General features: G+C 51.3%; 1 protein-coding gene across 1 annotated transcript in view; it reads left to right on the forward strand.

Moving 5' to 3' along the window:
* The window catches only part of LOC128846123 (mast cell protease 1A-like), a 42343-nt gene extending 16590 nt beyond the window's left edge, over positions 1–25753 (forward strand). The window contains exons 3-5 of the mRNA XM_054045188.1: positions 8597–8725; positions 9234–9513; positions 25490–25753. Coding sequence (XP_053901163.1) covers positions 8597–8725; positions 9234–9513; positions 25490–25753 — 673 coding nt within the window. The remainder of the gene's footprint in view (positions 1–8596; positions 8726–9233; positions 9514–25489) is intronic.
* Positions 25754–26697: the final 944 nt, after the last annotated feature.

Raw genomic sequence — 26697 nt, forward strand, 5'->3', positions numbered from 1 at the left:
CTGGGAGGGGATTCAGTGAAGAACAAACTATGACTATGTCACCTGCCTTAAGTAGGTTTTACATATGGCGGGAATCCTTTGTCTTCCAGTGTGATTCCCACCCCTGGACAGTGGGAAAATACTGATATTATCATGGAGTCCAGTAGCAGGTGGCTTGATCACATGATCCTGCAGTCATAACATAAAGGCTGTTTGCAGCATCCCCAGGAAGGCTTCACTTGGAATGCTCCTCAGGGAGAGATTAATATCTTCTAAGATCTAGTGTTCTTCCTAATGGCCCCTACCCACCAGCAATCTAGACTGATTGCATTCTGTCTTGTGGGTGTTCCCCAGGTGTAAACACAATTGTAATAGGTGCATAGACAATATTTCTAGCTTCAGATACAAAAATGATACATGCATACAAATATAATAATCATGTTCAGTAAATCATAACCTTTCCAATGATATCTCACATACCTTATCTTGCACAAAATATATTCTAATTATGCCATACTCATATCATAATACTATTATGAAGAATATGGGGCGTAATGCCACCCCACCCCCTGTGAATTCCCACTGCTGCAGGTACTGCCCCCATCCCATCACCCCACTCCCAGTGACCTCACACTGCTTCAGGAACTGCCCCCATCACATCGCCCCGCCCCCAGTGACCTCACACTGCTGCAGGTACCACTTTCATTCCATCCGACCACCCCAAGTTACCACACACTGCGGCAGATACCACCCCATCCCATCACCCTGCCCCCAGTGCCATCACACTACTGCGGGTATCACTCCATCCCATCACCAAGCCCCTTGTAGTCAATTCAGTGGGCTGGCACCTAGGACAGATCATAGGAATTATTTCCTACACATTATAGATAGGTGCGCAAGGAGCCAGGCATCCTCTTCCCAAGTGTGATGTGATGGTCTATAGCAGACACCAATTAATACCCTCCCTTGAGCTTTATCTGGTAGCACATTGCTCCATAAGCATCCAGGAACATTTTCTTCTTCTGTCAGTGCAGGTCGGGGTTAGCGGGTGATGGGGGAGCCAGGAGCTCTGGCGCCGTCGTAGGTTACAGGGAAGGAGCCGTTAGTACGAGAGGCCGGGAGAAGAGAGCCAAGGGCTCTGGTCTGCTCAGGAGCATTGGCGTGATATGGAGGGGACAGGGCAGCCTCGGGCTCTCAGGCTGAGATCTCGGATTCAACTTCTGATCTGCAAAAATGTATATACCTCTGTGCACGTTGCCGACTCCAATCCCGCCCCAGGGCTGGAGACTGGCTGGCTGGGGGTGGAGGGTGGGAAATGGCATAAAGGGCCTTTCCCCTCCAGGCAGCGCTGGCTGCAGCACAAAACACTTGTCCAGAGGCTTTAGGGTCCCAGCTGGTGTCTCCACCAGCCCCTGGTGCAGTTCCCCTGAGCTGCTTCACTCCCCATTGTCCTCCCAGACCCTGGCGCTCAGCTCCCCTGCACTCCAGTAATCTCTCCCCAGCTAGATCCAGACAGGGGTCTGTGCCCAGCTCCCCCCATCCCTGGGACTTTGAGCCCCTCCCTGCCCTGATTTGGGCACTGGGCCAGATCCCCAGCTTCTGTGAATGGCCGTAGCTCCATGAGGTCAATGGGGCCAGACTCCCAGTTGCTGTCAATGGCCGTAACTCCATTTGTTTACCCAGTGCTGGACCTCGACCATGGTTTGCACAGGCCCCTAGAGACACGCTGATGCTCTTGGGCAGATCAGACCCCCGAATTGCTCTTTCCCTGTAACCTAGGATGGCGTCAGAGCTCCTGGCTCCCCCATCACATGCTAATGCCTGATCTGCCCTGACAGAAGAGGAGGACTGAGGAGAGGAGAGTGAAAAAGCTGGTCTGGATTAGCCTAAGACGCAGGCTGAGTTGGGGTCTGATTAATCTCGACATTAGTCGTGTGGAGGGTGGGATGTGTGTGGAATATCATTCCACCTTCTATGGGGAAAAGAGGCTGTAGAGTTTGGATGGCCTTCACCTCAGGAGAAGGGGGACCAATCTCCATGGGGACAGGCTGGCTAGAGGAGTGAGCAGGGGGTTAAACTAATAACCAAAGGGGAGGGTAAAAAGAGGGAAGACATGGGCTCTCAGCACAAAACTGAGAAATAAATTAATCAAGAAACCAAAAGATGTGAAGAGAAGAAATTCTTGACTTGCCTCTCACCAGAGCGAGGAGTCTGGGGAACAAACATGAGGAATTGGAACTGCTCCTCTAGGAGCATTATTTTGCTCTAGTTGGTATGACTGGAAGCTGGTGGGATGATTCTCCTGAATGGATGATTAAAATCCATGATTACCACCTAGTCAGGAAGGGTCAAGTCAACAAAAGGGGAGGGGACGTGCACTCAGAGTCAAAAATGGCACCACCTGTTGCCAAGTCACTAATAACTCAGAAGAAAATGATCCTGGATGCTTATGGAGCAATGTGCTCCCAGGTAAAGCACAAGAGAGGGTATAAATTGGTGTTAGCTATAGACTAGCACATAACACTTAAGAGGAGGATGCCTGGCTACTTGAGCACCTGTCTATAATGTGTAGGAAAAAATCCATGTGATCTGTCCTAGGTCCCAGCCTCCTGCATTAACCACAAGCCCAGACTTCCCCATAGCGGCTAATTCCCTCCTCAGCTCTGGCAGATGCAGCAGCTGCTCTGGATTTCACAGCTCGGGTTGATCCCTCATTCCCAGAATCACTTTTTTGGTAACTTTATTTTTATTCATTGCTGGCTACAAAGCAGTGAGAGAAATGCAACAGGCCACGCAGCAGGGCAGGGAGAGGAGGTGGGAAGGAAGCGATCAGCGTTTGTGATTGATCTGCCATGAGTTTGTCTAATCTGCTCTTAATAAACTCCAATGATGGAGATTCCACAACCTCCCTGGGCAATTTATTCCAGTGCTTAACCACCCTAAAAGTCAGGAATTTTTTTTCCTAATGTCCAGCCTAAATCTTCTTTGCTGCAATTTAAGCCAATTACTTCCTGTCCTGTCCTCAGTGATTAAGGAGAACAATTTATCACCCTCCTATTCATAGCAGTCATTTAGGTATTTGAAGACTGTTATCATGTCTGTCCCCTCTCAGCCTTCTCTTCTCCAGACTAAACAAACCCATTTTTTTCAATCTTTCCTCATAGATGATGTTTTCTAGTCTGGTAATCATTTTTGTTGCTCTTCTCTGGAATTTCTACAATTTCTCCACATCTTTCCTGAAGTGCGGTGCCCTCAACTGGACACAACATTCCAGTTGAGGCCTAATCAGTGCTGAGTAGAGCGGAAGCATTACTTCTTATGTCTTGTTTACAACACTCCTGCTAATACATCCCAGAATGATGTTTGCTTGTTTTGCAACAGGATTCCATTGTTGGCTCATATTTAGTTTGTGGTCCACTATGACCCCCAGATACTTTTCTGCAGTACTCCTTCCCAGGCAGTCATATCCCATTTTGCATGTGTGCAACGGATTGTTCCTTCCTAAATACAGAGATTTGCATTTCCCCTTATTGAATTGTGCCATGTTTATTTCATACCATCTCTCCAGTTTAAGATCACTTTGAATTCTAATCCTGTCCTCAAAAGCACTCCCAACCCCTCCCAGCTTGATATCATCCACAAACTTTTTAAGTGTACTCACTATGCCATTATCTAAATCATTTATGAAATTATTGAATAGAACCTGACCCGGGACAGATTCCTGTGGGACCCCACTCGATATGCCCTTCCTGCTTGGCTGTGAACCACTGACAACAACTCTCTGGGAACAGTTTTCTAACCAGTTGTTCAGCCCCCTTATAGTAGGTTCATCTAGGCTATATTTCTCTAGTTTATGTATAAGAAGGTCATACGAGACAGTATCAAAAGCTATACTAATGTTGAGATAAATCCCATCTACTGCTTCCTCCCCATCCACTAGGCTTGTTACCCTGTCAAAGGATGCTAGGTTGCTTACAATCTGAGTGTTGGATTATTTGCTCCATTCTCTTTCCAAGTACCAAAATAAAGATGACTGGTCTTTCGTTACCTGGGTTCCCTTATTCCCTTTTTTATAGACAGGTACTGTCTTTGCCCTTTTCCAGTCTTCTGGGATCCCTCCTGTCATCCAAGAGTTCTCAAAGATAATCACTAATGGCTGAAAGAGAGAGAGACAGAGAGAGAGAGATGGGGTTTATGGGGATGGATAGATAGATAGATAGATAGATAGATAGATAGATAGATAGATAGACTGACTGTGGACTTGCACTGCTGCTGAGATCCCTGTCGGCCTTTGGGAGCTAAGCATAATTTAAGCCCTGTATTTACCGTTTCTCTCGGATGCAGAGATTGCTGAGGGATTTTAATGCTGCCTTCTGCAACCCCGGGGTGCCCCACACCCAAACCAAAGAGAACCAAGATCCTTCCTAAAGCAGCTTCTCTCCCATCCCAGCTGGTGCGGAATTCTCCAGCAAAACATTATTTCGACCTGGCAAGCCCCATGAGCTCCCCGTGCGAGGCAGCGGCAAAAGGGCTAGTGCCCTCCTTGGCCATGTAAACAGGGCCGTGGTGAGCAGGAGCAGGGAGTGCTGTTTCCCTGGGGATACTGGGATCCTGCACCAGTTCTGGGGTGCGCACTTGAACGGGAATGGTGACAAACTGGAGACGGGGCGGCTCTATGTTTTTTGCCGCCTCAAGCACGGATGTGAGGTGGCCTTTGGCTGCACGCCTGCAGGCGGTCCGCTGGTCACGCGGATTCTGCGGGGTTTCTGCGGGTGATCTGCCGGTCCCGCACCTTCCGCGTACCTGCCTCCGAATTGCCGCCAAAGTCGCGGGACCAGTGGACCTTCCGCAGGCATGCCACCGAAGGCTGCCTGACTGCCGCCCTCACAGCGACCGGCAGGCCACCCCCCACGGCTTGCCGCCCCAGCACACGGGGGCAGGATGGGGCCAGGGCAATGACTGGGGGGCTGGAGAAAGCTCCTGGCAGGGAGAGACTGAAAGCGCTCGCTCTGTTTGGCTTCTTCACACATCATGGGGAAGGCATCTCTACACATGGGTACGAGGACCTTCACAGGGAGACAGAGCCAGGTGCTGGGGGCTCTTCAGTCCAGTAGGGAAAGGCAGAGCAAGATCCATGGGGGAAACTGAAGCCTGACCAAATCCAACGGGAAGGGAGGCCCCAGTGTGGGACAGGGAGGGGGATTAACCAGGGAACCAGCTCCCTGGGCAGGGGGGTTTCTCCGTCTCTGGCTGGTGTCAGATCCAGCCTGGCTGCCTTGCTGGAAGAGGCGTTCACAGAACTCCAGTGACCGGGCTCAGTCCGGGGGAGCTGGGTGAGGTTCTCCAGCCAGGGTCACTCAGGGCAGACGGGTCGGTTGAACGGACCCTGCTGGACTGAACATCTGGGGATCCAGGTATGCAGGTGTAAGCGGGGGAATGGTCCCGCTATTGTGGGGAACTTTCATGACTTCTGCACTACCCCGGTGAGGTGGGCTAGCGAAAGGATCTGAGTCCCCGCTCCCACTTCCTTTACCCAGAGGCCTCCCTGCCCTTGAGGGCTCCCCTTCCACTCTCCTGTCTGGCTGAGTCCTCGTAACCCTGACAAGGCTGGGCCCAGGATTCCTGGGGGGCTCGACCCCCAACCCTGCTGTGGTCACCTAGGACAGGGGCTAGGGTGTCCCCACTCCAGGGTACTCTCTCTGCACTTGGCACCTCCCTGACCCACTGATTATTCCATACAATTTAAAGCAAATACAAGTTGTTTAATTAACAATTAATCTAAAGAAAAGAACAAGGAAAAATGGGAAAGGTTAAAGGAAAACACATCACCCCGCTCTGTGGCAGGGAACATCACAAACAGTGTCTCTGGAACGTCAGGGCAGGTCACAGTCTGCTCCTTGTAGGTCCCAGGCCTCCTTCTCAGGCCCTGGCCGTGCTGCAGAGACGCTGCGGGTTGGACACTTGCAATGGTGGTGGCCACACACCTCCAGGCTTTGAGTGGTGGGACCCTTCTTCCCAGCGTCAGCCCCCAGTCGGGTTAAGATCCCCCTCCCAGTCTGGCCTGCAAGGGCCCTTGTCTGGGGGTGTCTTTCTGTGCTGGGCCCTTTGCCCAGGTCCCCCCTTGGCTGGCCCCACTTGCTCACCACACCTGGCTCTGTGGCTGCAGCTCTGCTCCCAGCACAGGATCTGCTCTCCCTGGGCTGCATCTCTGACTCTGTGGCTGCACCTCTGCTCCTAGCACAGGATCTGCTCCCCCTGGGCTGCGTCTCTGGCTCTGTGGCTGCAGCTCTGCTCCCAGCACAGGATCTGCTCCCCCTGGGCTGCGTCTCTGGCTCTGGATCTGGCCCGGTTCTGCTCTCCAGCTCAGCTTGGGCCCCTGCTCTCTCCTTAGCTCGGCCCCACTCAGTCTGACCCAGGCAATTCCAGTTCACAGGGAGAACGGGACCCCCCCTGGCCTCCTGACTCCCTGATTAACCTGCCCGCCTGTCAATCAGGCTGACCTGGAGCATTGGCCTCTCTCCATTGTTCCTGGGGACAGTCAGTCTCAGGGTCCTGATTTCCCATCGACCCTTCCCCTTTTAGTGCTGGGAGCTAGCAACCAAAACACCCCACTGAGTGTTAGTAAGGGGGCAACAGTCCCCTTACACAGGGGCAGAACAGACATGAGGGATTCTTCCATCTACAGCTGGGAGGCCTCAGCGCTGGCCATGTCCCCTGCCGGCGGCACAGAGGGCACCAGCGCAGGAAGGAAACCCCCACGATGCCGGCGGGACATGGCATGAGGCTTCCTCTCCGGGAATCTCCACCCCTGAAACATCGCTGCTGGGGAATTTCTTGGTGGGTGGGAACATGACCCTGAGCTCCCCGGATCACCTCTTCCAAGGTCCCCTCCCTGCCTCCACTCTATGTAAATCCTGGGGCTGAGACAGACCCACCAGCCCTAGCCCCTGGATTTGCATCAAGGGTGCTGCTGCTGCTCTCCATGGCCTTTCTCCCACTCACCGCAGCCTTTGTCCTGCCCCCGAGACCTCATAGGAGTGAGTGGAGGTGAGAAACTAGTTTACGTCCCAGCCCCAGGGGGCTCACAGTCAGAGTGGGGCTGAGTGAAACGCTGAGTTTTTGGTTCAGGGGCCCAATATCCAGGCAAAAGTGGGGTTCCTCCCCAAATTGATTTTTTTCTCACTAAAATGAAAATCCTAATAAGACATTACTTCAAAGCAAATATTTTTTTCATTTTTTCCATTTTCTTTGGAGAGTTACCTTTGACCTGAAACAAAATTTTCTTTTTTTGTTTTGGGTTTCATTTTGGGGCCTGTTCAAGTGTTTTTCCCTTTTATTTTCTTTAATTAGCTGAGTTTTGAACCAAAATACAAGTCTGAAGCAAAAAGTTGATCCTCAACCCATTTTTTTTTTCTTTTTCATTTGCTTTCAGGTGCTTCTTTCAATCCTGATGAAGGAGAGAGCAGAGAGCCTGGCTTAGTTAAAATCTAAGTTATGGTTCCTTGAGGTCTCACTAGACTGAGAACAGAGTCAACATGGAAACACCTGGATACTGAGATTAAAGAAAGACAAGGAGATACAATCTCTGCCATGAAGTCTCACCACTTCTCCTCTTGTCCTTCTAACCCTGAAGGAGGGAAGGGTCTGTGCATAGGTGCTGGACCAAGCAACCGGGAACCCTTCTGGAATTCAACATTCTCTGATGCAATCAGCAAGCTCTCTTATCCCACATACTGACCTCTGTCTCCAGGGTCATTTGCACAGGCAGATATGGGCTTCTTGCTACTTCCAATTCTACCCAGTAGATGGCGATGCTGCATAAAAAGCTCTTTGATCCTTTTCTTTTAGGTATGTTTCATTCACTCCAGCCACCTTATTTCTGTGTCGGCCCAGCCTAGGCATCTGGGATTCCCCCGCTTTAAACAATTTCTTTTCATATTTCAAAGTTACACTCAGGTTAGGGCTTTACACCTTTCCATGTGTGTTTTGTGTTTTCCTTCTTCTGTCGTGCAGTTCAATGATTCAGAAATTCCAAGATCATTGCGATCATCTTGTGTGACCTCCTGTATAAGACAGGCCAGAGAACATCCCCCAGATAATTCCTTTTGATCTATAGCAGATCTTTTACCAAATGCAATCTTCATTAAAAATTGCCAGTAATGCAGAATCCACCATTACCCTGTTAAAAATTCATACCATGAAATAATTCTTTAGAAAGAAAAACAAACAAAATCCTTTAATGTCCCTCTGAATTTGAATTTGAAAACAATTGATTTTGACTTTCTCAGTATAAGGTGTGTTTTCCAATCTTTTGATCATTCTCATGGCTCTTCTCTGACCCCGCTCTAATTTATCAACGTCTTTCTGGAACCATGGACACCAGAACTAGATGATAGGTCACCCTGAATAGGACACCAGTCCATTGGTCAGTCTTTGGGGTCTCTTTGGCCAACCAAAAGGTGAAGGAGGAAGTTCATCCATATGTAGGTGCATAAGATGATCTCTGTGTTACTCAGTCGCACAAGTTTAGGTAGAAATCTGCATGGGCCAGGAGCACAGCTGTGATAATACCACCCCACCGTTTAATGCCTTCATATTCTCCCCTTGGCTTTTCCAGCAACATCTTTGTCTACCTGCGAGTCCAAGACTTCATGAAGCCAGGACAGAACTGGCAACAGATCCAGGCCCATCACTGGGTCCAGCACCCTGGCTTCAACGATGAGGATTTTCACAATGACATAATGCTGTGAAGGTACTGCCCCCAGTGACCTCACACTGCTAGTGTACTGCCTCCATCCCATCACCCCGCCCCAGTGACCTCACACTGCTAGTGTACTGTCTCCATCCCATCACCCTGCCCCCAGTGACCTCACACTGCTAGTGTACTGCCTCCATCCCATCACCCTGCCCCCAGTGACCTCACACTGCTAGTGTACTACCTCCATCCCATCACCCTGCCCCAGTGACCTCACACTGCTAGTGTACTGCCTCCATCCCATCACCCCGCCCCAGTGACCTCACACTGCTAGTGTACTGTCTCCATCCCATCACCCTGCCCCAGTGACCTCACACTGCTAGTGTACTATCTCCATCCCATCACCCTGCCCCAGTGACCTCACACTGCTAGTGTACTGCCTCCATCCCATCACCCTGCTGCCAGTGACCTCACACTCACTCCCTGGATACACATCTGTGCTCTGGCTGGGTGGTGCTGCCCCACAGCAGTTCCGATCCCTGCGCTGATTCGGGTCCAGTCTCTCTCTCTCTCGCCCCTGGCAGCTGTCACACAGCGCAGAGCTGACGGAGTGGGTGGTGCCCATCCCCCTGCCAGAGACCAATCACCATGTCAGCCCAGGCCCCGAGTGCAGCATGGCCAGGTGGGGTCAGACTGAAGTGAACACCACCACCGACAGGCTGCAGGAGCCGGAGCAGGAGGTGGTGTTGCGCGGCCTGTGCAAAGAGCAGTATCGTCATTATGACCCCACCACCATGCTCTGCGCCGGCAGCCCAGATGTTAAGAAATCACCGTTTCAGGTAAATATTCCCCCCCCACACACACACACCCGCCCAGAGACAATGGAGGTGCAGCAAGCTGCTCCAGGGCAAGGAGCTGGTGGAAACCTATATGTCCGTATCCCCCTTTCTCCACTGCCCCAAAAGGGGAGTCCATGATGCATCATGGGAGACGCAGCCCAGGTAGGGAGCCAAGCCCCTAGGACATCTCCAGGGATGTATCTTCAGTATAGTGTCCTTGTGCAAGGTGCTGGTGGAAACAGGCTTAAATTTAACATGGGCTCACGCACTTAGGGACAAGTAACAAGAATTGCTGTTCTGAGCCAGGGGCTCATCAGCTGGAAGCAACAGAGGGGGAGGGAATCCTGGGTGTGTCGGTCAATCGCAGGATGACTATGGGGCACCATCAGGCCACGGGCAGGAGAAAGGCAAATGCGATCCTGGGATGGAGCAGCCGAGGTGTCTCCAGTAGAGAGGGAGGGTTTAATGCCAGTGGAGAAGGCTCTGGGCAGAGCTCAGCTGGAATCTAGTGCCCAATTCTGGGCAGCCCTGTCGGAGTGAGAGGGATCCCGGCTGGAGCAGGTGCCGAGAAGGGCTGGTGGGATGATCAGGGGAATGCAGAGACTGTCTGAGAAGAGGAGAATAAAGTACCTGGGCAAATTAGCCTAAAACACAGGTTGAGTGGGGTCTGATTGCTCTATAAATACATCGGGATGGGGGGAACACAAAGGAGCGAGATGACCATTGAAGCTAAAGGACAAATCAGGGGTGGGGATCAATGGAGGCTGGAGGTGAGGAGAAGTTTCTAACCATCAGAGGGGGAAGGTTCTGGAACAACCTCCAAAGGGAGCAGTTGGGGGGGAACAGCCTAACCAGGATGCCAATGGACCTTGACATGTTTATGGATGGGATGATACAATGGGGCTGTCTGGGATAGTGGGGACTTGACTCCATGACACAGTCCTGTGTTCCCATAAGGGCATGAGGCACCTGAAATACAACTCCCATGATTCACCATGATTATACATTTTTGGGCTTCCATTTTTTAGCAAAATATTCCAGGAAAAATGCTGATGAAAAGCCCCCCTTCTCCCTCCTTCCCCCGCATTCCCACCACATGTTCTGACCCTCTCTAGTCTTCACCATCACTTGGGGGGCTACCGTGAACTCAACCCTGAGGCTACTCAACAGACAGGAAACTGGGTGAAATCCTAGTCCCATGGATGTGGATGGGAGCTTTGCCGTTGATGTCCATAGGGCCAGGTTGGCATTGGAGCCGAGGGAGAATCAGTGTTCCCATCTCACAGGAAATGGCAACATTCCAATCTTTGTTTTCCAAGAAAAGTTGGCAGAGTGGAAATTCCAAAAGGAGAAATGTTGACTCAGAAATATTGAAATGTTTTATTGCAACATTTTCAATCGAAATGCAATATGCTGAGATGTGAACAGATTGAAATGCTTCCTTCCATGAGTACAAAATGGAGAGAGTCCAGAAGAAAGAAACAACAATAAAAAATGATCCAAGGTTTAGAACAGCTGGCCTAGGAGGAAAGGCTGAAAGAATTGGGCATGTTTAGGCAGGAGAAGATCAGGCAGGAGAGGGGGAGGGGATGTGATAACATATCTTCAAATATGTAAAGGGCTGCTATAAAGAGGACAGTGGCCAAATGTTCTCCATGTCCACTGAAGATAGGACAAGAAGTAATGGACTTAATCTGCAGCAAGGGAGATTCATGTTGAATATCAGAAAAAAACTCTCTAACTCTGAGGGTCCTTAAGCTCTGGAGCAGGTTAACTGGGGAGATTAAGGAATTCCCGTCATTGGTGGTTTTTAAGACCAGGTTGGACAAACACCTGTCAGGGATGGTCTAGATTTATTTGATTTGGCTTCCAAGCGGAGGGTGAGACTAGATGGCATCTGGAGGTTCCTTCCAGCCCAACATTTCTATGAATCTAGGATTTTGGTTGTTAAGCTCGCCCAAAATGCTTCATTTCAAGCCAGTTCAACATTAAGCTGTTCTTTATCAGCACATTGCCTTCTGGGAGCTTAGTTCAGGCCTCTATTTTCCCTTACATAGCCCCTGCCTGGCCTACATCTCCCAAAATGCACTGATTCATGTGAGTCCCATGATGCCCAAAACAACCAGTCTCAGAGACAAGGGCGATTCACCATCTCCAAAGACAACACCAACAGCCTGGAGCATTTGCAAATCAGCAGCCTGAGAGCAGAGGACACAAACCGCCAGGGACCTAGGACATAAACCAAGCTCTGTCTTATAGCCATGCTCTGGAGTTGGCTGGTTGGGGCGCTCGAGGTTTGAACGTCTGTGGAAATATGGGAAGAGAGACAGACAACATTTAAACACCAGACCCGCTCCACTGGGGCCACTGGCTGGATCAATAAGCTAGGGAGTCCTGGGGCTACGCATCATATAAGGGTCTAAGGCTCATTATTATAACACCTGCCTATAGTTGCCTGGCTCCCAGTGGAAATTACAGCCTCGAATGAAGCACCCTGACTCTCTACCCCACTCTGCCTGAGCCAGAGACTGGACTTCAAGGTAGAATTTGTACCTCCCAGGAGAGGGCCCAGGGACCAGGCTAGAAGGTTTTCCGGGGGACTCATCTCCACAGAGCTGCATTTGAAGTTGTTCCACTTCGTACAGATACTTAAAGAGTCCTGTGACAAGAGAGCAATAGCCCGGTGTTCAGGGTATTCTTCTGGGATCAAGGGAGGCCCATCTTCAAATCCCTGTGCTCGAATAATTATTTAAATGCTGCATTAATCGGTGTCAGACAGTGTAGTGCGGTGGCTAGAACACTGACAGCATGGATCAGTGCAGTGTTTTAGATTAGTTTGGATATGCTTCTGCTCACTCAGGGTCTCACAGCATATCATGCTATCTCCCATGGGCCGGACAAGGGACCTCAGCGAGAAATGAAATCCCAGCCCCCGGGGCTCCATTTTAAGAGCACGGATATGCAAATTGAGTATTTGCATTCCCTGCTTAAACCCTGCGGTTCCCCTTTGTGTGGAGAACCTGCAGCTCCCAGTGCCTGTGAGTGACCGGCCCAACCCACTAGAGATCTTTTGCCTGCAAATACACAGGACGTTTTGGCTGCATTTCCTTTTCATTATGATAGATTTCCAAGGTATGTATTTCTTTGGGGGGAAAACAGAGATAGCCTTGGTTTTAAATGCTCTGTGGTAGTATTCGAATCAGAATTATTACCAGCAGCAATCGTAAAAGAAGCAACAATTTTATTAGCAGCAGCACAGTTAGTAAATATTATTTTTGGCATCAGCACTGTTATCTGGACTGTTAATGAGCTTTTCTATCCTCAGGGGCTGGGGCTCAGCTCGGCTGGTGGAGTCCGGAGGAGACGTTAAGAAGCCGAGACAATCTCTGCGCCTCACCTCTAAAGGCTCCAGATTTGATTTCAGCCAGGCTGGTTTACACTGGTTCCGACAAGCTCCCGGGAAGGGACTGGAGTGGGTCTCTGTGATTTTCTTTCATGGGAGTAAGGAATATTACACCGCTTCTGTCAAAGGGCGATTCCCCACCTCCAGGGACAACTCCCCAAACCTGGCCTATTTAGACATGAGCAGCCTGGAGCCAGAGGACACCGCCCGGTATTACTGTGCAGCGTCACAGTGAGTGAAAACCAGTCTGAGCTGACACAAAAACCCTTCCTCAGCAATGGCATGTGGCTGGTGCTCTTGGTGGCACTCAAGGTCTGCGAGTTACAATGAGCCCGGTGAGGACAAAGGAAAGTGAACAAAGAAATCAGGGGTTTAATGTCATGTTCTTTCTCACGGTGAATTGCCCAGCAGGCCAAATAAGAATCCAGATGTTTAATCACAGACATTAATAGGTTTATAAACACTCCTTCCACCTCCACTTCCCGACACACTGTTGCACCCCATCAGCCCCCCTCCACCCCTCAAAGGAGAAATGCGATGATCATAGAATCATAGAATCATAGAATATCAGAGTTGGAAGGGACCTCAAGAGGTCATCTAGTCCAACCCCCTGCTCAAAGCAGGACCAATTCCCAGCTAAATCATCCCAGCCAGGGCTTTGTCAAGCCGGGCCTTAAAAACCTCCAAGGAAGGAGACTCCACCACCTCCCTAGGTAACACATTCCAGTGTTTCACCACCCTCCTAGTGAAATAGTTTTTCCTGATATCCAACCTGGACCTCCCCCACTGCAACTTGAGACCATTGCTCCTTGTTCTGTCATCTGCCACCACTGAGAACAGCCGAGCTCCATCCTCTTTGGAACCCCCCTTCAGGTAGTTGAAGGCTGCTATCAAATCCCCCCTCATTCTTCTCTTCTGGAGACTAAACAATCCCAGTTCTCTCAGCCTCTCCTCATAAGTCATGTGCTCCAGACCCCTAATCATTTTTGTTGCCCTCCGCTGGACTCTTTCCAATTTTTCCACATCCTTCTTGTAGTGTGGGGCCCAAAACTGGACACAGTATTCCAGATGAGGCCTCACCAATGTCGAATAAAGGGGAACGATCACGTTCCTCGATCTGCTGGCAATGCCCCTACTTATACAGCCCAAAATGCCGTTAGCCTTCTTGGCAACAAGAGCACACTGTTGACTCATATCCAGCTTCTCGTCCACTGTGACCCCTAGGTCCTTTTCAGCAGAACTGCTACCTAGCCATTCGGTCCCTAGTCTGTAGCAGTGCATGGGATTCTTCCGTCCTAAGTGCAGGACTCTGCACTTGTCCTTGTTGAACCTCATCAGGTTTTTTTCTGCCCAATCCTCTAATTTGTCTAGGTCCCTCTGTATCCGATCCCTACCCTCTAGTGTATCTACCACGCCTCGTAGTTTAGTGTCATCTGCAAACTTGCTGAGAGTGCAGTCCACACCATCCTCCAGATCATTAATAAAGATATTAAACAAAACCGGCCCCAGGACCGACCCTTGGGGCACTCCACTTGAAACCGGCTGCCAACTAGACATGGAGCCATTGATCACTCCCCGTTGAGCCCGATGATCTAGCCAGCTTTCTATCCACCTTACAGTCCATTCATCCAGCCCATACTTCTTTAACTTGGTGGCAAGAATACTGTGGGAGACAGTATCAAAAGCTTTGCTAAAGTCAAGAAATAACACATCCACTGCTTTCCCCTCATCCACAGAGCCAGTTATCTCATCATAGAAGGCAATTAGGTTAGTCAGGCACGACTTCCCCTTCGTGAATCCATGCTGACTGTTCCTGATCACTTTCCTCGCCTCTAAATGTTTCATAATTGATTCCTTGAGGACCTGCTCCATGATTTTTCCAGGGACTGAGGTGAGGCTGACTGGCCTGTAGTTCCCCGGATCCTCCTTCTTCCCTTTTTTAAAGATGGGCACTACATTAGCCTTTTTCCAGTCATCTGGGACCTCCCCCGATTGCCATGAGTTTTCAAAAATAATGGCTAATGGCTCTGCAATCTCACCCGCCAACTCCTTTAGCACCCTCGGATGCAGCGCATCCGGCCCCATGGACTTGTGCACGATGATGTTCTGCTTCAGTAGCATCCTATCACATAGACCAGGCTGCCTCCTGCTGGGGTAGCGGGGCCATGGGACTTGCCACGCTCCTGCCAGGGGTAGCGGGGCCCCGGGACTTGCTGTGCTCTGCCCGCGGTAGCAGAGCCATGGGACTTGCCATGCTCCGGCCGGGGTAGCGGTGCTGCAGGACTTGACGCGCTCCGGCTGGGGTAGCAGGGCCGTGGGACGTGCCGCACTCCACCCGGAGTAGCGGGGCCACGGGACTTGCTGTGCTCCGCCCGTGGTAGCAGGGCCATGGGACTTGCCATGCTCCGGCCGGAGTTGCGGGTCCGCAGGGCTTGCCACACTCTGGCTGGGCTCAGGGCCCTCTTAGGCGAGGGGCCCGATTGGGGGAGTCGGGGGAATGGGCTTTACAGGGAGGTCAGCACCAATATCCAGATGACTGGTTGCTCATTGAATCATGGATTCATGGATTCCAAGGCCAGAATGGATCATTGTGAACATCTAATCGAACCTCCACAGTGGCACCCCCAGACCCTGTTGTCCAACCCCACCACTTCTCTTTCGATTTGTAGGATGTTTTCCAACCCTAGACATGTGAGGCATTCGCTACAGGAGCAGGTCACTGGAAGGAGGGTGGTGATGGGAAACCGGGAACTGGGGAGGGTCAGGGGACCTTCCTTCCAATTAAGGTGAAAGGGAAAGACACCTGGAGCCTTTTACCGGAAGGAGAGAGAAGCGGGGGAAAGAAACACTCGTGGGTTTTAGACTTTAAGGAGTGAAACTCTCTGATCTTGCTTCCAGTCTGGGTGGGAAGTGAAGTTGGAGGGGCATGCGCTGAAAGAAGAGCAAATGCAGAAGAGATTCTCCTTTCATAAGACAAGTTGCCCCCAGTAAGCCAAGTAAGGAATATAAGCCCCATCTTTCTTTTGACTCGAAGAGATGCTCTTGGAATGAGGTTAAAGAGCCATCATCAGCCATTGGTGAGCAGAGTGGAAAACAACGCAAATCAGGGGCTGTGCAAACATGTGTAAAAGCCAAAAAAAAAAGGAGGGTGGGTGGGGGCGGCCAAAAATTCTTTGCTTGCGGTGGCAAAAAACCTAGAGCCGGCCCTGTTTACAAAGGTAGTTAGAATCATTAGCCCCCGATAGGGAAATGGAGGCATGGAGAGGGGCCATGACTTCTCCAAGGTCACCCAGCAGCAGAGCTGGGAACAGAACCCAGCCATCCTGAGGTGCAGGCCTGTGATCGCACCACTAACCCACACCACTTCCCCCCAACTCATCTGCTTCCAGCCACTTAACAAGCGTCGTGGGGTTCTCCCACCGCTTGGGAGGGGAGACCCCTAACGGCTGACCATTACACTGCGGGTTATTGCTCTGCTATGCCCCATTCACCCCAGCTGGGGATCTGGCCCCATTGACACCAATGAAGCTATGGCCCTTTGGCCCTAGCTTGGTGAAGGGGCAGGGAATGGAAGATAGGGCCTTTCCCCTCTCGAGGCCACCAGCTCCCATCTGACCGCAGGGAAGAGAACAGGCTGGCTCAGTGGGCTGTATTTTCCCAGCCTTAGCACAGTACGTGGGAGAGGCCCTGCTATCACCGATGCCTTGAAGTGCAGTGTTTGGTCTCTCTGACCTCAGCCCCTCCCCCTGTCTCTCTCATGGTGGTGGTGGGACGTGAGAAGGATCAAAGGGCTGGGTTACCATCTGCAGCTGAGATGAGTTCAGGTTAACCACAGCCCCCACTACAATAAGCGGGAAGAGACTGTAGTGTCTCTAGTGTTAGCAGGGAACTCATGTCCCCCAGCTCAGCACCAGATGTTAACGGAGTCAGTCTTTTGGTGTCTCTTAAGCCAACCAGAGGGGAGAAGGAGAAAGTCCACCAATACATGGATGCATAAGATGGTCTCTGTATTGCTCAGTCTCACAATTTTAGGTAGAAATCTGCACAGACCAGGAGCAGGGCTTGTGTCTCTTCCTGAGGGGGTGTGACGGACCCACCCGACTGTCCAATGGCCACTAACGCCCCCATATTCTCCCCGTGGCTTTTCCAGCAACAACTTTGTCTACCTTGGAGTCCAAGACTTTATGGAGCTGGGACAGAACTGGCAATGGATCTGGGCCCGTTTCTGGGTCCAGCATCTCAACTTCAACAATGAGAACTTTGACAATGACATCATGCTGCTGCAGGTACCGCCCCCACCCCATCACCCCACCCCCAGTGACCTCACACTTCTGCAGGTAACACCCCTTCTCATCACCACAACCCCAATGCCCTCACACTGCTGCAGGTTCTGCCCTCATCCCATCACCCCACCCCAGTGACCTCACACTCACCTCCTGGACTCACATCCATGGTCTAGCAGGGTAGTGTTGCCCCTTTCCAGCTCTGATACCTGCATTGATCTGGGTCCATTCTCTCTCTCTCTTGCCCATGGAAGCTGTCACACAGCACGGAGCTGACCGTGTGGGTTTGAATCTGTCCACCTGCCAGAGACTGGTCACCATGTCAGCCCAGGCTCCGAGTCCAGCGTGGCTGGGTGGGGTCGGACCGGAGTAAACACCACCACTGACACGCTGCAGGAGGTGGAGCAGGAGGTGGTGTCAAATGGCCTCTGCAAAGAGCGGTACCAGCATTATGACCCCACCTCTGTGCGCTGACAGCATTCACACGAAGAAATCAGTGTTCCAGGTAAATTTCCCCCTGCCCGCAGCTGCCGGGGGTACAACCCATTTTTCCAGGGGAAGAAGGTGGTGGAAACCACCACGGCCATGCCACTCCCATGCTCCACTACCCCAAGAGGGGAGCTGACCTAAATATAAAGGGAAGGGTAACAACCCTTATGTATGCAGTAACCTAAAATCCCTCCTGGCCAGGGGGTACAGAATCACTTACGTGAAAGGGGTTAATCAGTACAATTAACCTAGTTGTCACCTGACCAGAAGGACCAATGGGGAAAGGTTTTGTTTGTGCTCTCTTTGTTGGTTCCCTCTCGGGACAAAGAGAGAGACCAAGCAGGTAAACCAGCTCCTAAAAAGATCCTGAAATGATACATCTAAAATTACAGAAATTGTAAGTAATAGCAAGGAAATGCGTTAGATTATCTTTTGTTTTAGCTTGTGAATTTTCCCTATGCTAAGAGGTAATTTTATTCCTGTTTTGCAACTGGGAAGCAGAGTCAGAGGGGAATCCTCTGTGTTTAAATATTTTTATTTTCCCTGTAAAGTTACCTTCCATCCTTATTTTGCAGGTGTGATTCTTTTACATTTTTTAAATAAAATTCTTCTTTTAAGAACCTGATTGATTTTCAGTGTCCTAAAAACCAGGGATTGGTCTGTGCTCATTTTATTAACCTATTGGTTGGTATATTATTCTCAAGCCTCCCCAGGAAAGGGGGTGAAGGGGCTTGGGGGGATATTTTGGGGAGCATAGGACTCCAAGTATTGGCCTATCTGCAGCACCTGCATCCCCTTGTATTTCACAGTACCATCACTGTGCTGCTGGGAGCCCACAATGTTGAAATAGATGAACTGGGGAGGCAGAAGATCTGGGAATGTCACCGAATCTCCCATGAGACATATGAAAATGACATCATGTTGCTGCAGGTACCACCCCCATCACATCACCCCGACTCCAGTGGCCTCACACTGCTGCAGGTACTATCCCCATCCCATCAGCTGACCCCCAGTGACCTCACACTGCTGCAGGTACTGCCCCATCCTATCACCACACCCCCAGTGGGCACATGACATCACAGTGTTGCACAGTTGTCATGGGGATGCCCCACCTGGTTCCATCTAGCCCCATCCCTCTAAGACAGGATCCATCCCACAAGAGGAGTTTGATTTCCCGTCTCTCTCTCCCCCATCACAGTTGAGGCACAAGGCCAGGCTGACCCAGACTGTGGTCACCACCCCCCTGCCACAGCGAGAGGTGAAGGAGGAGGCTGTTTGCAGCGTGGCCTGCTGTGGCCAGATTAGTAGCAAGACAAATACCCGATCATACCCGACACTGCAGGAGGTGAAACTGAGGGTCATGAGCAAGGGTGTGTGTTTGTCTCAGCCATATCTGCAGTACACCCCACCCAGAATGCTGTGCGTGGGGGACCCCCAGGAAACAAAGGCATCAAACTCTGTGAGGATTTGCATGGAGCGGATAAGGGGGTTCCCTAGTTCGTAACTTTCTACCATGTTTTATCACAATTCCTACAGAGGGCAGCTCACCTACTTACCAGATCAGCAGTCGGGGTCACCAGTGTTGTCAGTTGTTGGCTGTGTGTGTGTTTTTTGTGTGTCCTGCATCAGCTCTAGACAAGTAGTCCATACAGCAGACTTCTATCAAACTGTCCAAGAAGATCACAGACTCGGTTCAGTGGCGAAGGCGCTCAGCCAGGTTTATTGCCGACAAAGCACGGATTAATGCCGTATATGTGTTACATGTACACTAACACGTGTATGCCCGAGACAAAGGACTCAGATCAGTGAGGAACTTTCTGCTCCCCCCTCAGCTGAACAAGGACACCCCCTCTGTGACCCCTCTTTTATACACTGATACAAACAAGTTACGTATTGCCCCTCTGCTGTGGTTAGTTACCCCCCTTTGTTGTGTCCCTGTTGGTTTGCTCAAAACATCTCTATCCATCACCCTGTCATCCTGACCTTATCTATAGGAGAGATTGCTGTGTCCGTGTATCATCTTCAGGGAGTGTGTTTAACATGTATTGGGGGTGTTTACCTTGTATTTGGGATGTTCCGGCATGATCCTTCTGGAATGTATTTATGTGGATATTAGTGCCTAGGAGTGTTTGTGTTTTTGACATGCCAGCCCTGTGCTTGGCAAGTTCACGTATCAGATAGGGAAACTGCAAGCAGACATCTGCTTGGTTACAGGGCTTCACTTTTGCCTGTAGCCTGACTCATGCTAACTTTATATTTACCTCAGCAGGGCCTGACTCTCGCTCAGGCCTTAGGCCTTATACCAGGCCCCTTATAGTAGGTCTCATGTCTCAGGATCCTTCCTTCTATTACACCCTCCATGTCCATCCACCCCTATCGCACACAGCCAGGCTGGGATGTTCAAAGCCACCTGCAGAGTGAGGTGTCTAAATCCCATGGACTTTCAGTGGGAGTTGGGCCCCTAACCACCTGACCCCCCTGTTACAATCCTCAGCCCATCCTGTCAAGTGCTGGGGCTCAATCACATGGAAGCTCAGCGCTCAGCATCTCCCAATGGGGGGATATGGGGATATTTTCAGATGCACTGAACAAGCAATGGGCCCCCCCAGGACGTATGGCCAGGAGCAGGTAAATACTGGAGTCCACTCGGCTCCTCTCTCAGTGCAATGGGAGCAGCTCCTCATGGGATCCAGCCTCACACTACATAGCGACCCTTGATATGAGGGTGGGTGGGAAATGCTGGGTCTTTCCCCTCTTGGGGTGTTGGCTCCAAACCAGCCCCAGGACGAGGAATGGCTGGCTCCGGGTGGAGGGGAGGGATTAAACACGAGGCCTTTCCCCTCTAGGGGGCACTGGCTGCAACCTAGACCCATGGTGAGGGACTGGCTCAGGGGGTGGGGGATGGGACATGGGCCTTTCTCCTCTAGCTCCCATCCAAGACTGGCTGGCTCAGGTGGGCTGAGAATCAGCTTCATTGTTTCTGTCCCCATCCCCAATTCGGGTGTCTGTGGGAAGTGGTGCTGTCACAGACGGGAGGGATCTGATCTCCCTGACCCACGTCTCTCTCCCCAGCTCACACCCACGCTGCGAGGGAGGGTGAGGAGCTGAGCCAGATCAAGGGGCCAGGTTTGCGTCAGAAGCTGAGCTGAGTCTTGGTCAAACACAGCTCCCACCACAATAGCAACAAGTCGGGGTGAAAGCTCAGACGCCGTTATTAACTGCTGAGCCACCTGCCCCAGCTCCGCTCCAGATGTGCGCGGTACCCCGTGGTACACAGCTGCCAAGGGGCAGAGCAGGGTCCCAGCTAGGTGTGGCCACAGCTGAGCCTAGCACAAGGACAGGCAGCCCCCAGCTGGGCAGGGCTTTTGGGGCAGAGCTGAGGGGGGAGAGGATGGCGCAGTTGGGCCTGATCTCACCTCAACCCAAGCCTGTGTGGTGCAGTTTCTAGGAATGGAGACGGCCGAGGCCCCATCTGGCAGTTGATAACATCATCCTTAGGTGTCCCCCCGACTCCCATCTCTGCTCTGATCCAGGCACGTGGAGGGAGAGGCCAGCAAAGCTGTGTCAATGAATGTCTCAGCCCTAGCCACATACTCTACCAGGCACATGCACAGAGCCTAGGGCGGGGGAGGGAGGGCTTCCTGTGCAAGGTGCATCAAGGCTCAGCTCCACCCCAGATGTGCAAGGTTCCAGGCTGGGCCAGTGCCCAAATGTGGAAGGCACCAGGCCGCAGAGGAACCTTCCTCCAACTCCTTCACCTGGATGCTGGTTGGGGGCTGGGGGTGGGGCGTTGCTTTGTAAGACACCAGGCAAGCGAGTCTGTGAGCTTGCAGCTTGTGTTGGTCCCAGCTGGACACAGCAGCCTGCCTGGTGCAGAGAGAGGCTGAGATAAGGCCAGGTTAACCACAGCCTGGCCCCTCCTCCTAGCTGCAGAGCTACTTCCCCCCGCTCAGCAGGGCTGCAGGGCACTGCCCAGGGTGAGCGCAGCCCTGCAATGCCCATGGCCCCACCGCAATGGACTCAGGCTGAGACACCCCAGATAGTGACTCCCCTTTTCCACCTTCTGCACCCCAGCTGGTGTGTTTGGGGGGGGGGGTGATGTCCAAACGCTGAGACCCACTAACACCCCCAGAGCACATGGTCTTGAGGTTTCCTGCCTTGCATCCCTGCTGCTCAGCCAGGCCTGTAACCCATCTCCCAGGTAGATGCGCCCCAGCTGGGCCCTGACAATGCTGCTCCTCCTCCTGTTCCCTGAGGCTCCGGCTGGTGAGTGGGGGGGGGGCATAGTGGCCCCCATGTGCAGAGCACTTGGGGTTCAGGGCCCCAGATCTGCACAGCCCCAGCAGGTTGCTCTCTGCTAGCTCTGCAGAGTGGCTGGTGAGAGACAATCCACGTGTGAACTCCTCCCTGGAAGGATCCAGGGGCTGTGGTTTACCCAGAGCTGGCTCCAGGCACCAGCTTAACAAGCAGGTGCTTGGGGCGGCCAAGGGAGAAGGGCGGCACGTGCGGCAATTCGGCGGCGGCAGGTCTCTCGCTCCCTCTAGCAGTGAAGGACCTGCCGCCGCTGATCGCGATTGTGGCTTTTTTTTCTTTTCTTCGAAGTGCCGCCTCCGATCGTGATCGCGGCTTTTTTTGTTTGTTTGTTTTTGTTTGGGGCGGCAGAAATGCTGGAACCAGCCCTGGGTTTACCCTGAGCAGAGCGTCACCTGGGGGGACCCAGCCCCTCCCCTTCCTTCTCCCTTGGCCAGGTCTATACGTGACCCCAGAGGCAGACGCATTGTCTCCTTCCCCAGACTCCCTCTGAGGATGCTGCTGCTGCTCCTGTTCCCCATGGTGTTTCCCTCCTCCAACACCCCCCCCCCCCCCCGGGCTCAGGCTGTGGAGTATATGGGGAATAGGCTCCCCAGCCCCATAGGGAGCAGAGCCTGGCACTATCGGAGCTGTCTGCAAACCCAGGCTCCTCCCCAGAGTCAAATACTTCCACCAGCGCTATCAGTGTGTCCCCATCACCCAGACGGGGTGCCATGGGACCTGGGGGGCTATCAGTGTTTGCCCAGGATGCAACTGGCGAGCCTCAGGGCTGTGCGGTCTGCAGGTGTTTATCATTGTGTGCCCAGGACAAAGCTGAGATGCCCCAAAGCCATAGGGTTTGGGGGCATCGGTTTGTGCCCAGGACACAGCTGGGGAATTGTGGGGCCTGGGGGCAGGGAGCTAAAGGGTGAGGGTGAGGGGGGGTTGATGCTACTATAATAAATCCTCTGAGAGGGAACTGACACACAGAAACTCAATAAGGGCTGATGTGAACAGTCAACTTAAGAAAGAGATCTTGGAGTCATTGTGGATAACTCTGAAAACATCCACTCAATGTGCAGTGGCAGACAAAAAAGCTAACAGAATACTGGAAATCATTAGGAAAGGGATAGATAATAAGATAGAAAATATCATATTACTTCTATATAAATCCATGGTACACCCACATCTTCAATACTGCATGCAGATGTGGTCACCCCATCTCAAAAAAGATATATCGGAATTGGAAAAGGTACAGAAAAGGGCAAGAAAAATGATTGGGGTATGGAACTGCTTTCATAAGAGGAGAGATTAATAAGACTGCATCATTTCAGTTTGGAAAAGAAATGACTAATGGGGGATATGATAGATGTGAGGTCTATAAAATCATGAGTAGTGTAGAGAAAGTAAATAAAGAACTAGGGGTCACCAAATGAAATTAATAGGCAGCAGATTTAAAACAAACAAAAGGAAGTATTTCTTCACACACCATACAGTCAACCTGTGGAACTCTTTGTCAGAGGATGTTGTGAAGACCAAGACTACAAAGGGGGGGTCAAAAAATAACTAGATAAATTCATGAAGTATAGGTTCATCAATGGCTGTTAGCCAGGATGGGCAGGGATGGTGTCCCTAGTCTCTGTTTGCCAGGAACTGGAAATGGGTGACAGGGGATGGATCACTTGATGATTACCTGTTCTGTTCATTCCCTCTGAAGCACCTGGTATTGGCCATTGTTGGAAGACAAGATACTGGGCTAGATGGAATCATTGTTCTAACCTCGTATGGACGCTCTTATGTTCTTAACTCCTAGACAGGAAAAGCAGACTTGTGCAACCTGCGTGGTTAGAGCAGGAGCAGCTGGGAGCCAGGACGCCTGGATTCAGTTTCTGGCTCTGGGAAGGGAGTGGGTTCTAGTGGTTAGAGGGTGGGGACAGGGGCTGAGCATCAGGACTCCTGGGTTCTTTTTCCAATTCTGCCCCACTCTGCACCAGTGATCTGGATTGAGTCATTTTCCCATTGTGCCTGGATAGCCGTGTGTGTGAAACGGGGATGAGGATCCATCCTGTGTCTAGGAAAACTCTGTGGATCAGGATTTCTCTGTAGTGCCTGGCACAATGGGGGCCCTGATATGAGTTGGGGTCTGTGCAGCGCCCACCACAATGGGGACTCTGATCTCGGTCAGGGGAGAGGTACACCAGTTGGCTGGATTGGGGGCCTGAACTAATTCCCTCTCTTGGCATCTCTACCAGGGCAGATCATCGGGGGATGGGAAGCCTGGCCTCACTCCAAACCCTACACGGCCTTCGTGAAGATATAGATAGGAGGAAAAGAAGTAAACAGGTGTGGAGGGTTCCTGCTCCGGGAGGACGTGGTGGTGACGGCAGCTCTTTGTAACTGCAACCCTGGGTAAGAAATATAAGATCCCTCACTCTGAGCCAGCCAGTCCCCTGCCCGGGGGCCAGTTCAAAACTGCGCCCCCCCACACACACAGCAGGGGAAAAGCCCTGGACTACTGGCTTGTGTACCTTCATCCTGAGGGCCAGGCAGTATCTCCACCCACCCACTTTAACGATGTTAATGACCCATGACTGTACCCACAGTATTGGCCTGTCTGCAGCACCTGCATCCCCTTCTATTTCACAGCATCATCACCATGCTGCTGGGGGCCCACAACATTTCAATAGATGAACCAGGGAGGAAGCATATCCAAGTATGTCAATGAATCCTCCACCCAAAATACAAAGAGGAGACAGGTGAAAATGACATCATGCTGTTGCAGGTACCACCCCCATCCCATCTCCCTATCCCCAATGACTTCACACTGCTGCAGGCACTGCCCCTATCACCCTGCCTCCAGTGACCTCACACTGCTGCAGGTACCGCCCCCTCCCATCATCCAACCCTCAGTGACCTCACACTGCTTTGAGGGCTGCAGCTGTCACACGGCCATACCCTCTATGGCCTCCTCATCACTCCTCTCTCTCTTTCCCCCTCCCCTGATCCTTGTGTCCTTTCCCACTTTCCCCTTAGAAGCTTGAACACCTGGCACAGATGAATGGCTGGGTGAGACCCATTAAGCTGCCAAAGGCAAACCAGAAAGTCGAGACAGGCACAAGGACTTACTAGCTCAGATACTGAGAAGGCTTCAGATGTGCTGATGGAGGTGGAGTTGCCAGTGAAGGGGGACAACTTCTGTAGGCTTTACTTTGGCAGGGAGTATAACTATAAGTCAATGCTCTGTCCTGGGGATATGGGAGTCCTTGAAGGAACCTTAGAGGTAAATCTCCTTTGGCCTTGGATGGTTCTAATTCTCAGGGAGCTGTGATGGGGCTGGGTTTGGGCCTGGGCCTGGGGGGACATTTGCTGGAGAAGTACATAATGGGAGTGAGTGGGCACATCTCCTAATAGCTCGGCCCAGGGGAGTCACCTCCATTGTGTCTCACTATAAAGACATGGGGAAAGTGCTCCGTCAGATGTTCCTCACCCTGTTCCTTGTTTTCTTTTGAAGGATGATTATGGGGGGCCCCTGGTGTGTGATGGGGTGGCCCAAGGCATTTCCTCTTGGAATTTTCATGCTATGTCCCCTCCTGAAGTCTACACAAGTGTCTCCCACTTCGTCCCCTGGATAGAGAAAGTGATGAAAAAGCTATCGCATTCAAGGAGAGCTTCCCAGCTCCTCTACAACTTCTGCTACTTTTCAGGGACACTGGGCTCCATTCCCCATTGGCCTGCCCCTCATGCTGTGGTTGGCTCCAGGATAAAGATGATTTAGACCTTTAGTGGCTATTGACATCCTCTTGCACTGGTGCACGAGAAAATCTTCAAATGATGAATCCCAAAAGCTCCTCCACCCGAAGGTAAATAGATTATAACTCAACCTTTTTAAAGAAAATCTCATAGTTTCATGATTTCTGGATACTTGGGATTGGCAGCATTGGTTAAATCATCTTTTTCTGTCAATTAGTTAAACCAGTGCAAAATCCCATGTAGATGGACCATTGATTTGTCTCCATTTACTTTGTGCTGTCCAAATGAGCAAGTTGCTTCTGTGTAACCTAAGGTGTGAATTTAAGCTGGTTTCGTTAAATTGGTGCAGATCCTCATGTGGACATTCTGATTTTGGTTTAGCTAAATGATTAGCAAACAGGTTTCAGCTAAACCAAAAGAAGCCACTTGGAAACCAAAATTCACAGATCCATAGCTTTTAAAGCCAGAACATAACAGTGGCCAAACTGGGTCAGACCAGTGGTCCATCTAGCCCAGTGTACTGCCTTCCAACAGTGCCAGATGCTTCAGAGCAAATGAACAGAACAGGACAATTATCAAGTGATCCATCCCCAGTTATCCATTCCAGTTTCTGATAGTGAGAGGTTTAGGGACTCCCACAGCATGGGGTTGCAACCTTGGCCATCTTGGCTAATAGCCATTGATGGAACTATCCTCCATGAACTCCATGAAGGGACTGTTGTCCTCATTCAGTCTGACTTGCTGATCCTCCTCCCCCCGGCCCCCACACACAACTTCCCCAGCATGCAAGCACCCGCACCGTGGGTTTAAAACTGATTAAAGTCAAGTTGTGGCCACTTTCCCATGTAGAGAAGGCCTCCCGAGTGCTGTATAGACCAATTACACCACTTTTAAACTGATGTGGGGCTGTGTTATTATTACTAGCATTGGTTATTTCTGTTGTGGGAGCCTGAGTCTTATCCCAGGACC

This window comes from Malaclemys terrapin, chromosome 12, assembly GCF_027887155.1.
Source record: "Malaclemys terrapin pileata isolate rMalTer1 chromosome 12, rMalTer1.hap1, whole genome shotgun sequence".
Taxonomy (NCBI): domain Eukaryota; kingdom Metazoa; phylum Chordata; order Testudines; family Emydidae; genus Malaclemys; species Malaclemys terrapin.